Genomic DNA, 15,451 nt, shown 5'->3' with positions numbered 1-15,451 from the left:
ACTGATTGTTTCATCGTCATGCTGCAGTAACACAACTGATCTGAAATCACACAAAAACATCAAATCCTGGTAGTAGTTTAGCCCACAGACATGTTGAGTGAATTGTTTTAATAACTTGGATTGCAAACATAAACTGTAAAATTTGAAAACACGTATGAACAATAAATTCATAAAACAACTATTTATCTAAAAATGCAGCCAGCACATCTGGCATCTTTAACATTTTCTACAACCACTTAAAACTATTACAATAACTAAAGTGAGAGAACAATCAGGCGTCACAATGAGATGCACCACAAATTATTTGTGCCAGTAAACAAAAGTTTGTTTCTGTGTTTACTGTTGTCACACTGTCCTTTTTAAACCCGTCCTTCTGCACTAAACGTGACGTATTTAGAAAAAACATATATTTTTAATCATAGCTCTGGATTTAATGGCCTGTCAATAAAATTTAAGAACTTGTATATCCTCTGAAGTCCCAACTTTCAGCACTCATGAATCCGAGACTCCGTGTGGCTGCAGCTTGTTGCTGTGTTAGCTTAAATCAGTGTGATTTGGAGGTGCGGCGTGTCCGTGGACCCCAGAGGGTTAATCACTCTCACCTTCAGTCCATTTACAGAGCGTAACAACCACCTGTGTCAAATCTGAAATGCCCTTGGTGTTGATTCAAATGTGCTCTGGCACAATCAGAAGCATGTAATATATTCACTGTTATGTAGCCAGGCTCAAAGTGTTAATGCTGTCTTATTTTAATAAACAACACTGTCATATGCAAAGCTAGGGTGGCACATGCCACCCCATGCCCCCCTCTAGATCCGCCCCTGGTAGTGAACCTAATTAGTTTTCAGACGTTGCTTTTTTGCATACACTTCATGTGTTACAAATATTTGGAGCCAGCTGTTACTTTGTTCCTGATATTGTCCTGATATAGAGGCAAATTAAAACAAAGCACAAACTCTGTTTCCACTTGCTGGCTAATGTGCGTTTTGACTTTTGCTGCCATGATGCCAGGTCAGATTTTTTACCTGGATAAATGACGAACTAATAAAATGTAACCAATATCTACAGTTTATTCTGTCTGTATGTTTTCATAATTCTGGTGAGTTTCTGGATAGGGCTCCATGTTTATGATAACAACATGAGATATGCTGGGATAACGTGCTTTACTGCAGAAACATGACATATTTCTGACTTATAGACACAAAGTCTCCTGATACAGCTGAATCTCAAACATGGGTAAAGGTGCATTTATTAATGATGTTGTGCTGTAGCAGAGTGTGAGTGAGGATGATGAGGGAATATGTCACCCTGCAGTTTACCGAGGAGTTTGGAGAATATCATCTACAGATGGGTTTATTAGGCTCATCGACTCTCAGTTCTCTTCTTCAGTAATAATATACAGTGTTGTAGACAGTACTATGCTGTGCAGGAAGTGTTGCTGCCATGTTGTCAGTTTTGAAATCCATCACTTGATAAATTGAAGTATATGAATCACAGATTAGAAAAAACATGTTTGAATAGACAATAAATGAGTTTGCAGCATAAGCTGTGCAGGAAACCTGAAGCTCCCACCTGAGAGGAGTCAAAGCCTCTCTGACTTTCATTTGCTCGACTTTGACAGTCCGCACTCTCTCCCCTGCCCCCCCCCCCTCTGCGCCCCCACCATGTTGTACGAATCCAGCTGTGAGACATGAAACCATGTGGCTGCTTTCAAAGGGAAGCAGAGTTGTTATGGAGGATAAGAGCCACCTAGTGGCCCCGTGAGTCCATTACACTTATTCTACAGACCCGTCGTGTTTTCTGACACAGCGGGGGCGTAACACCCCTTTCACACTGTGGCCAACAGTGGCCAGCTCGGCATGCCGGAGCAGTGTTTGTCAAAGCATACATTCACATGAACTGAGGGACCAGATCACTGCTAGAGAACAGCGAACGAGTGTATCGGCTTCTCTTTGAAGCTCGCTCTTCTCCGGCCTTCAGATGTGCTGCTTCCCTGTCACTTTGTTTGACAACATACACAGATGCAGACACACTCACGCCTCTGAGTGCGAAGCCTCCAGGGACTCTACAGCAACACCCGACTGTGCTCATTAATGTCTCCATTTTCTTTCATTTGGTGCTATTTTTACAAGTCGAGTCCACTGCTGCTGCTTTCGTAGTGACAGATCTGTGACAGCCTGTCACTGTGCCCAACCAGTTACCCACTGCAGTGATCAACAACAAAGAGCCGCACCTGAAACGCTGCTGGAAGCAGGAGTGACACCGTGGACTGACAGCACGGAAACAGCAGCCTTAAAAACAAAGGCAGCTTTGTCCAGCAGTGCTTCTGCAAACGCCTCCTCTGTTTGCAGCTCATCTGCAGTCTCATAGCCTGAGGGAGCAGCCTTGCATGCTATCATGGCACTGCATAGCAAGTCCGTTTTCCTGTTTAATTGCTTCTTCATCAGCATTTAAACAGCTGACTGGAGTGTTCGCTGTTTTGCTGTGCCACCTCCAATGTTCAGGAACAAAGGACCAGGATCATATTTGTCTTCAAGCAACATTTATTTTTCAGCAGTGCTGAAACCCGTGGCCTGGGGGGGTTAACCCCTGATGGACGTGACTCACTAACAGTGTCTGTAGTTTCATTTGAACGGAGAGAGCATCAGCCGCAGTACACACAGAGGCACATTTTCACGTCATGCAGTGAAATGAGTATTCGATCACCAAGCAAAACACCACTCGGTGCAACCAGTAGCCTTGTGGGCGAACATAGTGATGAGATGTTTCCTGTAGCAGGTCATCAGTCCTGCTCACATCTCAGGAGAGCGTTCCTCTACATCCACCTCTGGCACCTTGAAGCTTCAGGTGCCAGAGGTGGATGTAGGCTGGCCTGGATTCTCCCTGACTCTTCCTCAGCTACTTCTTTGTGTCTTGGTCCTTATCATGCTGATGCCACCACAGATCTTCAGGGTTCTGGCTGAAGGTTCGTGTCCAGGATGTCATACGTGGCCCTGTTGTTGCCCCCTCATCCAGTGAAGTCAGCATCAAGCGTCCACCTCTGTGCTTGACTGTGGGGACACTGGGATTTTCTCTTCCCCCAAACATCATCATCTGACCGCAGCGCCTTCCGCCGAGCCCTGACCGTGTGCCTCCTGGATCTGGGGCATCTTGTGAACACTGCAAACCTCCAAACCATTACAGCACACTGTGTTAGTAATGGTGTTTCTGGAGGCTGTGGTAACCTGTAGGTCAGTAAGCAGCTCCTTCTGTGGGGTCAGCTTTGAGCGGACCCATCCATGATTGTTCTCATGAGTGAGGCGGCAGCTGCCATGAGGGCAGACTCTGATGCAGCGCTGCATTACCTGACTGAAACGTTTAGCTTGGTCATCGCCCAAACTGTGACTGTACGCGGGCGGTGCTGTGAGAGGAGCTGATAGCAGTAAGGAACATCAGAGGAAATGCTCTTAACATCACTTACAGGACCCAGTTTTACTGGAAACCAGTCCCAGCTGGGCTGTTTCTCTCGTATTGTTCTAGACGTTGCAGCCAATTAAGTCCTTATTTCGCACGCCTGTCATGTTTCTGCGTGCTTACAGCAGATGGTGGTGAGGGAAGTTTAAAGATTTAAGAACTCTCACAGAGATCTCTGATAACTCCAGCAGAGCCCGATCACTCGTCCTGCTGCTGAACAGCATTGGGTAACATCTCACGTACAGAATCAGAATCAGAATCAGAAAGGGGTTTATTGCCAAATGTTGAGCAGGTTCACAACATTAGGAAATTGCTGCGGTGCTTCAGTGCAAACATACTGTCATAAATAGCACTTAAATAGACATGAAAAAATAAAAGTAGGGATAAGAATTAAGAATGCTACGTGGAAAGATATATACATGATATATACATGAGTGCAGGTGGTGATCAGTGCCAAACATGGAATGATGCAGTGAACACAGCGTAGGGTCATGTGTTAGTGGTGGGAACAGTCATATGGTTATTGTTCATGTGTCCAACAGCAGAGGGGAAGAAACTGTTCTTATGGCGAGAGGTTCTGGTGCGAATGGACCGGAGCCTCCTGCCTGAGGGGAGCAGGTCAAACAGACTGTGTCCAGGGTGAGAAGGGTCAGCTGAGATCCGAGCTGCACGCCGCAGTGTCCTGGAGGTGTACAGGTCCTGCAGAGATGGGAGTCTGCAGCCAATCACCTTCTCAGCAGAGCGCACAACACGCTGCAGTCTCTGTTTGTCCCTGATAGTGGCTCCAGCATACCACACGGTGATGGAGGAGGTGAGGATGGACTCGATGATTGCAGTGTAGAATTGCATCATCGTCCGTGTTGGCAGGTTGAATTTCTTCAGCTGCCTCAGGAAGTACATCCTCTGCTGGGCTTTCTTAATGACGGAGGTGATGGTGGGCTCCCACTTCAGGTCCTGGGTGATGGTGGTACCCAGGAAGCGGAATGAGTCCACAGAGGTGATAGGGGTGTCAGTCAGGATGATGGGGGGGAGTGGGGCTGTGTGCTTCCTGAAGTCCACAATAATCTCCACTGTCTTCTGGGCATTCAGCACCAGGTTGTTGTGGCTGCACCAGGACACCAGACGTTCAACCTCCCTCCTGTAGGCAGACTCGTCCCCGTCCGAGATGAGCCCAATAACGGTGGTGTCATCTGCGAACTTGATTAGCTTGACAGACTGGTGGGTGGAGGTGCAGCAGTTGGTGTACAGGGAGAAGAGCAGAGGAGAAAGAACACAGCCCTGAGGGGAGCCGGTGCTGATGGTCCGGGAGTCCGAGACATTCTTTCCCAGCCTCACATGCTGCTTCCTGTCCGTCAGGAAGTCAGTGATCCACCGGCAGATGGGATCAGGCACATTCATCTGGGAAAGCTTGTCTCGGAGATGGTCTGGAAGGATGGTGTTGAAGGCAGAGCTGAAGTCCACAAACAGGATCCTGGCGTAGGTTCCTGGGGAGTCCAGATGCTGCAGGATGAAGTGTAGGGCCATGTTGATGGCGTCGTCTACAGACCTGTTGGCTCTATATGCAAACTGCAGGGGGTCCAGGAGGGGGGCTGTGAGGGTCTTGAGATGGGAGAGAACCAGGCGCTCAAAAGACTTCATGACCACAGATGTCAGAGCCACGGGTCTGTAGTCATTTAGTCCAGTGATCCTAGGTTTCTTGGGGACAGGGATTATGGTAGAGGACTTGAAGCAGGCAGGCACATGACATGCCTGCAGTGAGGAGTTGAAAATGCCAGAAAACACTGGGGCCAGCTCGTTTGCACAGTGTCTGAGGGTGGCAGGAGACACACCGTCTGGGCCGGGAGCTTTCCGAGCATTCAGACTCTTAAACTGCTTCCTCACATCTGCTTCATGAATATGAAGAGTTGTGGTCGGAGGAGGTGGTGTGAAATCCTCTTTTGTGTGGGGTGAGGAGGGGGGTGTTGTAGGTGAACGGTTTGAAGGTGGTGATGGCTCTATGGAGGGGGGAGAGGTGGGGGAATGAGTGTCCAAAGTGCCTCTATTGTTGGGGCCGTTGGAGGTGTGAAGGCTGCCTGATGGCTCGTCTAAACGGCAGTAGAAGTCGTTGAGGGTGTTGGCCAGGAGCAAGTCATCAGTGGAGTGGGGGGTTTTAGGCTTGTAGTTTGTGATATTCCTAAAACCTTTCCACACAGAGGCCGAGTCATTCTCTGAGATCTGCTGCTGCATCTTCTCAGAGTGCTGATGTTTAGCAATGTCCACTTCTTTAGTGAACCTGTACTTGGCCTCTCTGTAGCAGTCCCTGTCTCCGCTTCTGAACGCCTTTCTCTTTTCCAGCCACAGCTTTTTGAGTTTAGGAGTAAACCAGGGTTTGTCATTGTTATAACTCACCCTGGTGCGTGATGGCACAATGCTGTCCTCACAGAAGTGGATATAGGAGGTGACAGTGTCCGTAAACTCGTCCAAGCTGTTAGAAGCAGCCTTCATTGTGTCCCAGTCTGTGGTCTCCAAACACGTGCGAAGCTCCTCCACAGCCTCGTTGCTCCACAGTTTTTTGGTCCTCACGACAGGTTTGGAGAGCTTCAGCCTCTGTCTGTACGCGGGGATTAGGTGGATCATGACGTGGTCAGAAAGTCCGAGTGAAGCGCGGGGCACCGCACGATAGGCCCCGCTGATCGTGCTGTAGCAGTGGTCTAATGTCCTCTCCTCTCTGGTCGGACATTTAATATACTGCTTGTATTTTGGAAGCTCATGGCTCAGATTGGCTTTGTTAAAGTCCCCAAGAGCAATGATGAGAGAGTCCGGGAATGTCCGCTCCATGTGCAGTATCTGCTCCGCGAGTGCGCACTGAGCTGCCTGCACATCCGCATCTGGCGGGATGTAAACAGCGGCCAGGGTGAATGAAGCAAACTCCCGCGGAGAATAAAACGGTTTGCAGTGAATAAAAAGATATTCCAGAGAGGGAGAGCAGTGCTGAGCAATCACTGTCACATCTGTGCACCAGCCACTATTGATGTAGAAGCAGACACCTCCACCTTTGGTTTTACCGGAGAGAGCGGCCTGCCGGTCCGCGCGCAGCAGATGAAAGCCCTCCAGCTTGAGCGCGCAGTCTGGGATGTTCTCACTGAGCCACGACTCCGTAAAACATAAGACACAGGAGGAGGCAAAGTCTTTGTTCATGCTTCTCATCAGGGCCAGTTCGTCAATCTTATTGCCGAGTGAGCGTACATTAGAAAGGAAGATCCCAGGAAGAGCAGTTCGCAGTCCACGTCTCCTCAAACGCACGAGTGCGCCGGCTCGCTTCCCTCTCTTTCGGCGTCTCGCTTTCCTGGTCAGAGTCAGCAGTAAATCTGCCGCAGATGCGACAAATATTGGAAATAAATCCACAGGCGTTGTAGTCCTGTAGTTAAGGAGCTCTTCTCTGGTGTACGAGTATCCAGAGGAGTGCCCAGACACAGAGAAAATGCACAAAAACAAAACAAAAGTAACGCACTGAAGCACCAGGGCGACCATCCGCGGCGCCATCTTGGTCTTACAGCATGTGCTGATGAGCACGTCGGGTGGTGAAAGTGTGACAACAGTGAGTATCCCGGTACGACGATGAGGTCACTGCTGACCGTGATGCTGTGCCATGTGACCACAGACACCGTGATAACCACGGAGGCTTTTATGAACGCTGCCTCAGACAGCAAACACGTTTCTATCACTGACACCTTCAACTGTCTGACCAAGTGGATTATTGCTTTACTCATTAGATAGCACTGACTTCATTGGTACATATTTACTGTCTACTCATAGAGTGAAGTATGAAGCAGCTGTAGTACTTCCTGTATTGATCAACAGCTGAGCGATATGGCAAACTGGATAAACTGTGCTTCTTCTCTCTGGAGCTACAGCAGCAGGCAGACAGGTGAAGTGTGGAGGAGTGGAGACGTATCCTCTGCAGCACCAAACATGGCCATCAACGGCCACTAAATCCACAATTAGCCATCATGGCTCAATACAGCAAAGATAGAGCGTGATAGCAGCGGGCTGTGGGAGAGCACATTCACCACTGATCACAAGTGTCATTTGTCACATTTTCACAGTGATATTTGAAATCTCAGCTTTGAAGCTGGAGTGCGCTGCATCCTGTTTCTACCACGTCTAACAAGGCTTCAGCACTGTGCGCTACCACTCAAAGCACCAGGGATGTGCAGAGCTCAGTTGGATTGTCACAAATTTGAAACCCGTTTCACTTACACGTAGGCACTCTTTGAATTTTGGGGTAATTTAGTTTAGCTGTGGTGTAAGCTGATGTTCTCTCCATGGGCGTGAGAGACGGTGAGCGGAGCTGGCAGCTTGCTGTCTGTGTACCGACGGAGCTGTGCAGCAGGAGCTGCAGCCAGCGGCAGGCCTAATGGAAGCTGATCAGGAGCTTAGGTCACTGCCATCTCAAATATGGTCATGGCACAGCAGACGTCAGCACTAACTCACCTTAGATTAGAGGCTGGAAGCATGTCTGTAACACACTGTGACACCTCAAAAAGAAGCCTCAGCCACAGCATTTCAATTACCTGCTTCCCTGGGAAAGTGCACAGCCTTACCCTGAAGACTCCACCGCACGCTGTCAGAGAAACCTCGGGAGAGAAGCTTCATGTTTCTGCTTCACTGGTTTTAAAAGAGATGCTCTGATTTATTAATGCATTTATATATTAGTTTGTTTGTTTGGGTTGAAAGGACTGATTGAGCCCAAACCTCCCCGACGTGCCGGACGCCTGCAGATCCCTCAGATTTACATGCACTCAGTTTTCTAACTAAATAATACAAATATATCTCCTTTGTGGCGATAAATAATCAATAATCAGTTGGTCATCTTGTAGACGGACAGCTCCACCTTCTTGAACTGAAGGTAGCCACAGTAGTCCTTGTTGTGCACATGGACCAGTTCTCCAGTGCAGCTTCGCACCCGGACGACTGTCTTCTTCCCTTCTCTGTATTATTGTAGCTACGGACAGTATGAAGCAGCTCGAGGCAACTATACGAATAAAGTTTAATTGAATGAGAAACACTGCACTGTGAAATCTATATCATGTCATTCATACGGCTTTCATATTTAGCAACTGCTCAGTGAGCGGACGGCCCAACACAGCAGAGCCTCTGTTCACACCTGCAGGCCAGTGGACACTTCAAGGATGAGGATGTAACGTCCTGGACAGGGAGGAACGCTGGTTTGAGGGCGGAGCCAAGGAGGGAAAGACCATCTGAATGGGGGAGGGGGCCTGAGGGTCCATCTGTCACCTGTGAATGGTGGAGAAGCGTCAAGACGCTCAGTGGGGCCTCGTGTCACATGAGACAGGAGCGCCGCACTCAGAGGGAACAACATATGATGAAGTGTGATTACTCAGAAAAACAATCGTATTTATTTGTAGTGAGCATTTTTCAAAGGAGGCGTGATGACACTGACCCTGGACGAGCACTGACAGACCCACTGATCCCTCAGTGTGTGGTTGTGTCACTGCTGTGTGATGTTGGTGTGGGTGACTCAGGCAGAGAGGGAGTGTGAAGGACGCACAACAGTGTGTTTCCATGAAACAGGTTGTGTTGCTGTGACTTCTGACCACACAGGTAAATGTCCGCACTCAGCTGTGGACGCACAAGTTTGACACACAGGGACGTCCAAACGTGCTGAAAAGCTCCTGTCATGAATAATTTCAGGGTGGGTCGGAGGTTCTGTGAGTCGCCATCTTGACCTGCTTGAAAGAAACCAGGAACATGTTTCAGTGTGTGTGGAGGAAGTGAGAGTGTGTGTGGAGGAAGTGAGAGTGTGTGTGGAGGAAGTGAGAGCGTGTGTGGAGGAAGTGAGAGCGTGTGTGGAGGAAGTGAGAGCGTGTGTGGAGGAAGTGAGAGCGCGTGTGGAGGAAGTGAGAGCGTGTGTGGAGGAAGTGAGAGTGTGTGTGGAGGAAGTGAGAGTGTGTGTGGAGGAAGTGAGAGTGTGTGTGGAGGAAGTGAGAGTGTGTGCAGGAAGTGAGAGTGTGTGGAGGAAGTGAGAGCGTGTGTGCAGGAAGTGAGAGTGTGTGTGGAGGAAGTGAGAGCGTGTGTGGAAGAAGTGAGAGTGTGTGTGGAGGAAGTGAGAGCGTGTGTGTGGAGGAAGTGAGAGCGTGTGTTTAGGAAGTGAGTGTGTGTGCAGGAAGTGAGAGCGTGTGGAGGAAGTGAGAGCGTGTGTGGAGGAAGTGAGAGCGCGTGTGGAGGAAGTGAGAGTGTGTGTGGAGGAAGTGAGAGCGTGTGTGGAAGAAGTGAGAGCGTGTGTTTAGGAAGTGAGTGTGTGTTTAGGAAGTGAGAGCGTGTGGAGGAAGTGAGAGCGTGTGTGGAGGAAGTGAGAGCGTGTGTGGAAGAAGTGAGAGTGTGTGTGGAGGAAGTGAGAGCGTGTGTTTAGGAAGTGAGTGTGTGTGCAGGAAGTGAGAGCGTGTGGAGGAAGTGAGAGCGTGTGTGGAGGAAGTGAGAGCGCGTGTGGAGGAAGTGAGAGCGTGTGTGGAGGAAGTGAGAGCGTGTGTGGAAGAAGTGAGAGTGTGTGTGGAGGAAGTGAGAGCGTGTGTTTAGGAAGTGAGAGTGTGTTTAGGAAGTGAGAGCGTGTGGAGGAAGTGAGAGCGTGTGTGGAGGAAGTGAGAGCGCGTGTGGAGGAAGTGAGAGTGTGTGTGGAGGAAGTGAGAGTGTGTGTGGAGGAAGTGAGAGCGTGTGTGGAAGAAGTGAGAGCGTGTGTGGAGGAAGTGAGAGCGTGTGTTTAGGAAGTGAGTGTGTGTGCAGGAAGTGAGAGCGTGTGGAGGAAGTGAGAGCGTGTGTTTAGGAAGTGAGAGCGTGTGGAGGAAGTGAGTGTGTGTGCAGGAAGTGAGAGCGTGTGGAGGAAGTGAGAGCGTGTGTGCAGGAAGTGAGAGCGTGTGGAGGACGTGAGAGCGTGTGTGGAGGAAGTGAGAGCGTGTGTTTAGGAAGTGAGTGTGTGTTTAGGAAGTGAGAGCGCGTGTGGAGGAAGTGAGAGCGTGTGGAGGAAGTGAGAGCGTGTGTGGAGGAAGTGAGAGCGTGTGCAGGAAGTGAGAGCGTGTGTGGAGGAAGTGAGAGCGTGTGTGGAGGAAGTGAGAGCGCGTGTGGAGGGAAGTGAGAGCGCGTGTGGAGGAAGTGAGAGTGTGTTTAGGAAGTGAGAGCGTGTGTGGAAGAAGTGAGAGTGTGTGTGGAGGAAGTGAGAGCGTGTGTTTAGGAAGTGAGTGTGTGTGCAGGAAGTGAGAGCGTGTGTGCAGGAAGTGAGAGCGTGTGGAGGACGTGAGAGCGTGTGTTTAGGAAGTGAGAGCGTGTGGAGGAAGTGAGAGCGTGTGTGCAGGAAGTGAGAGCGTGTGGAGGAAGTGAGAGCGTGTGTGGAGGAAGTGAGAGCGTGTGGAGGAAGTGAGAGCGTGTGTGGAGGAAGTGAGAGCGCGTGTGGAGGGAAGTGAGAGCGCGTGTGGAGGAAGTGAGAGCGTGTGTGGAGGAAGTGAGAGCGCGTGTGGAGGAAGTGAGAGCGCGTGTGGAGGAAGTGAGAGCGCGTGTGGAGGAAGTGAGAGCGCGTGTGGAGGAAGTGAGAGCGTGTGGAGGAAGTGAGAGCGTGTGTGGAGGAAGTGAGAGCGTGTGCAGGAAGTGAGAGCGCGTGTGGAGGAAGTGAGAGCGTGTGTGGAGGAAGTGAGAGCGTGTGTGGAGGAAGTGAGAGCGCGTGTGGAGGGAAGTGAGAGCGCGTGTGGAGGGAAGTGAGAGCGCGTGTGGAGGGAAGTGAGAGCGCGTGTGGAGGAAGTGAGAGCGCGTGTGGAGGAAGTGAGAGCGCGTGTGGAGGAAGTGAGAGCGCGTGTGGAGGAAGTGAGAGCGCGTGTGGAGGAAGTGAGAGCGCGTGTGGAGGAAGTGAGAGCGCGTGTTTAGGAAGTGAGAGCGTGTGGAGGAAGTGAGAGCGTGTGTGGAGGAAGTGAGAGCGTGTGGAGGAAGTGAGAGCGTGTGTGGAGGAAGTGAGAGCGTGTGGAGGAAGTGAGAGCGCGTGTGGAGGAAGTGAGAGCGCGTGTGCAGGAAGTGAGAGCGTGTGGAGGAAGTGAGAGCGTGTGTGGAGGAAGTGAGAGCGTGTGTGGAGGAAGTGAGAGCGCGTGTGCAGGAAGTGAGAGCGTGTGCAGGAAGTAAGAGTGTCTCAGGAACGTCTGTGATCCGTCTGCAGACCAGTGTGTCAGTCTGTACCACACAGAGCTTTGTGTGGATCATTACAAACAGCTGTTCTGAGATCAGTGTTGTGTGTCTGTGTGTGAGAGCACAATCACAGAGACCAACAGCATCACAGCCTTCCTCTAAGTCTTCCTCAGCTCCCACTTCCACTCTGGTCACAGTGTTTATACAGAGCTTGGTTCTTCCAGCACATCAGAGCGCGTGCAGTTACAAAAGCATCATGATGACTGCGTACACACCGAATGGAAGGGTTTGAAAACTGAAACCAGTGTGGCAGTTTTTAAACGTGCACTCTTGTTAATGGCCACACTGGGAAATGCCACTGGCTGTAATACACGTAGAAACACGCCTGCGTGGCCTTACTGCTCACTCAGTGTGTGACCTGAGGAAACCCTTTGTGCTCTCGTCATTGCTTTTATTCATGATGATGTCATTTACAGAGCATGACTGAGGATGTGCGTGACCTCAGACCCTCCGCTTTCAAACGTCGAGATGCTGTCGAGGTTTCACAGCAGGACTCGAACCATTACTCAAAGTCAAAGTGCAGCGTACAGAGAGACGAGCAGCGAGAAAAACAACCTGAGAAATTAAGAGGATCAAGAGAAGTTAATTTAAACTGATGTCTCACTGGGTATCACAGAGATGACATCTGTGTTCAACACAGACGTTACCTCCTCAGTCACTGTGGGTGAGTAACCGTCTCCAGTGTCTCCGGTTCGGGGACATGTCAGACCGCTGTTCTCCAGTATGGAGACGTCTCCTTCTTTCCCTGGGACTTGCCGCCTTCAGGCGACTCTGGTTGTGATTTGGCGCCACATGCAGAATAAGTAACGCACTGAAGCATAATAATAAGATGAGAAGAGACTGAAAAAGAAAAGAGCCGTGTGATTAAAACTGCAGTATTCTGAACAGACCAAGTGAAAGCTGGCAGTAACTTGTGGTACAAATCATCAGTCACCGAGGCTAACCAACAAATGTTTTTGGCTTTGCCTCTGTGACATTTTACCTGCACAGTCAGCCTCCAGCTTGTATCCACAGGGTTTGCATACAAATGCAGACAATCACTGCAATCCAAACACTCGTGGAGTGTGTGAGGCAGACAGCTGCTGGCAGTAATGGGATTTCTCTTTGCCGCGCAGCAGCCTGCTGGGCGCTGACCTCCATTTAGATGCCCAGAGAGAGCGATAAAGCCTTGTGATGAGGACTCCCCCGGTGGCCGGCCGGGTCACAGGGCTGCTGTCAGTCACAGCACACATCTCACTCTGTGTGCATGTGCTGTGAGCTGCAGATGCTGCTGGAGTGTGCAGCAGACCTACAGCCGTGTGCATGTATTACACTCTGCTGTAGTAGGCTGCCAGTGGCTGATTACTGCATGTACTGTACAGGAAATGTTTGATTCCCGACTGCTGCTGCTGTTTTGTGTGAACACTTACAGCTGAGAGTCTGAGACTCGCCTCCACTCCTTCTGAAACTCCTTCTTTGACCGTCTCTTTCAGATCCAGCGCTCCAGGAACAAGCAGATGAAAGAAATGTTTCCTGAAGGTTTTGGCATCCACCACGCTGGCATGCTGCGCTCTGACCGCAGCCTGATGGAGAGCATGTTCTCCAGAGGCCACCTCAAGGTCCTGGTCTGTACCGCCACCTTGGCCTGGGGAGTGAACCTGCCGGCTCACGCTGTCATCATCAAGGTCCTTCATGGATTTAATGTGTTTGTGCCTGCTACCCTGAGGGAGCTCAGAGCGTCCTTTACTTTGCACATTCCATCTAAAGTCAGTAGTTGAGGGCTTTTAATTGGCTCTGTAACTTTAAGTGTCTCACAAATGTGAACGTTATTCCTGTAAAAGCCTCACGTATCTGCAGTCAGCTTGTGAGACCATGCACTGAAGTGTAACGTGGTTTTATTTGTTGTTTTAGTTTCAGAATGCTGAGAGGCTGTAAAGATTCACTCGGTTACTCTGAGCGCTCCCCGCCTGCACTCACACACCTGTCTCTGCTCTGATGCAGGGTACCCAAATTTACGATGCCAAGCGCGGCGCCGTGGTGGATCTGGGCATCCTGGACGTCATGCAGATTTTTGGAAGAGCAGGTCGTCCGCAGTTTGATAAGTATGGTGAGGGAACCATCATCACCACCCACGACAAGCTGAGCCATTACCTGACCCTGCTCACCCAGCAGAACGCCATAGAGAGTCGGTTCCTGGACAGCCTGGCCGATAACCTCAACGCTGAGGTAACGCAGTTTCCTTCTGCTTCACTTTGAGCAAAGTTTAGCTTCCACAGTCCGAACAGGGCAGCGATGACATGCAGACAGGTGCCAGGATAGCACATAGCTAACATTTAACATGGACTCAGGTCATAGTGTTTGAAACAAGCTGTCTTCAAATCTGTGAAGCTGTTTTACATCTTTAAGAAAAGGATTAATAGCACGTGTTGCTGGGCAGAGTAGAGAGGAGCAGCTGTGCTTTCAGGTAGTGTCCATTAGATGGCGACAGAGGTCTGTGAGCCGCTGTTCTCTCTCCTGCTACAGATTGCTCTGGGAACGGTCACCAACGTGGAGGAGGCTGTGAAGTGGCTCAGCTACACCTACCTTTATGTTCGCATGAGGGCCAACCCGCTGGTGTACGGCATCAACCACAAAGCCTCTCAGGTTGGTCCAGATCCCCGGAGGGCGGGGCCGTCCCCGGGGGAGGGCGGGGACGTACACTGGTGTGGAAAAGTGCTTTTTTTATATGTTTGTCTCACTTAAGTGTTTCAGATCATCAAACACATGTAGATATACAGATACACGTAACACAAAGTTTCTAAATGAAGGCGTTCATTTGGTGGGAGCCAAATCCAGACCTACACGGCCCTGTGTGGAAAAGTGCTTCCCCCTAAAGCTGGTCGCTGATTGGACCACAGCAAAGACAAAACACCCAAATGAGGAATAGAACAATAATAATACTTTTATTTGTGTTACATCAAAGATCAGGGTCCGACACACACCTGCGCACACGTTCAGCTGACGAGCCGAGGGAGGCTGTAACTGTGACGTGTGTGCAGGGGCCTGTCGGTGTGGAGCTTTCTGTGGGGATTGCACTGGCAGCTCATGAAGGGAACTTAAAAACATGTCAGCTTTGGCTGTGCAGCTGCACCGACACGAGGAAGGAGAGAAGAAAGGTCGAGTGTAAAAGTAGAAGGTTGGTTTCTGCAGGGTTTCTTGGAGGACTTCAGAGATCCAGACTTTGCTCAGAAGTGACAGCAAGGTTCTTAGCACATGCTGTATGAAATGTTAGACCAGGTCATAACTGAACTATAAATGAACGTTGTGATTTAAATGTATTGAAAACACAAGAGAAAAACAAAGTTGTTGTGTTACTGACGTCTTTCTCGTGCTGCGGGAGCTCAGATGGATCCAGCTTTGGAGCTGTACAGGAAGGATCTGGTGGTGGAGTCGGGCAGGAAGCTGGATAAGGCCAGGATGATCCGCTTCGACGAGCGCACCGGCTACTTCGCCTCCACAGACCTGGGCAGGACTGCGAGCCACTTCTACATCAAATATAACACCATAGAGGTAAACGCCGCACACACTCAGACACACACTCAGACACACACAGACTCAGACACACACACAGACACACACTCAGACACACACACACACACACACAGACACACACTCAGACACACACACAGACACACACAGACTCAGACACACACACAGACACAGACACAGACACACACACACTCAGACACACACACAGACACACACACACTCAGACACACACACAGACACACACTCACACACACACACACACTCAGACACA

The 15,451-nt window shown here is 50.0% G+C and overlaps 1 protein-coding gene across 8 annotated transcripts in view; it reads left to right on the top strand.

The window, feature by feature from the left end:
- ascc3 (activating signal cointegrator 1 complex subunit 3) overlaps nucleotides 1–15,451 on the top strand; it is a 153,694-nt gene that overhangs the window by 92,065 nt on the left and 46,178 nt on the right. For all 8 annotated transcript variants that reach the window (XM_080895959.1, XM_080895962.1, XM_080895958.1 and 5 more), the window contains 4 exons: nucleotides 13,146–13,337; nucleotides 13,654–13,878; nucleotides 14,176–14,295; nucleotides 15,037–15,201. In XM_080895959.1, coding sequence (XP_080752085.1) covers nucleotides 13,146–13,337; nucleotides 13,654–13,878; nucleotides 14,176–14,295; nucleotides 15,037–15,201 — 702 coding nt within the window. The remainder of the gene's footprint in view (nucleotides 1–13,145; nucleotides 13,338–13,653; nucleotides 13,879–14,175; nucleotides 14,296–15,036; nucleotides 15,202–15,451) is intronic.

This window comes from Rhamphochromis sp. 'chilingali' (assembly GCF_963969265.1).
Source record: "Rhamphochromis sp. 'chilingali' genome assembly, chromosome: 11".
NCBI lineage: Eukaryota > Metazoa > Chordata > Actinopteri > Cichliformes > Cichlidae > Rhamphochromis > Rhamphochromis sp. 'chilingali'.
The sequence above is the reverse complement of the archived record's forward strand: the minus strand, read 5'-3'. Positions and strand labels throughout refer to the sequence as shown.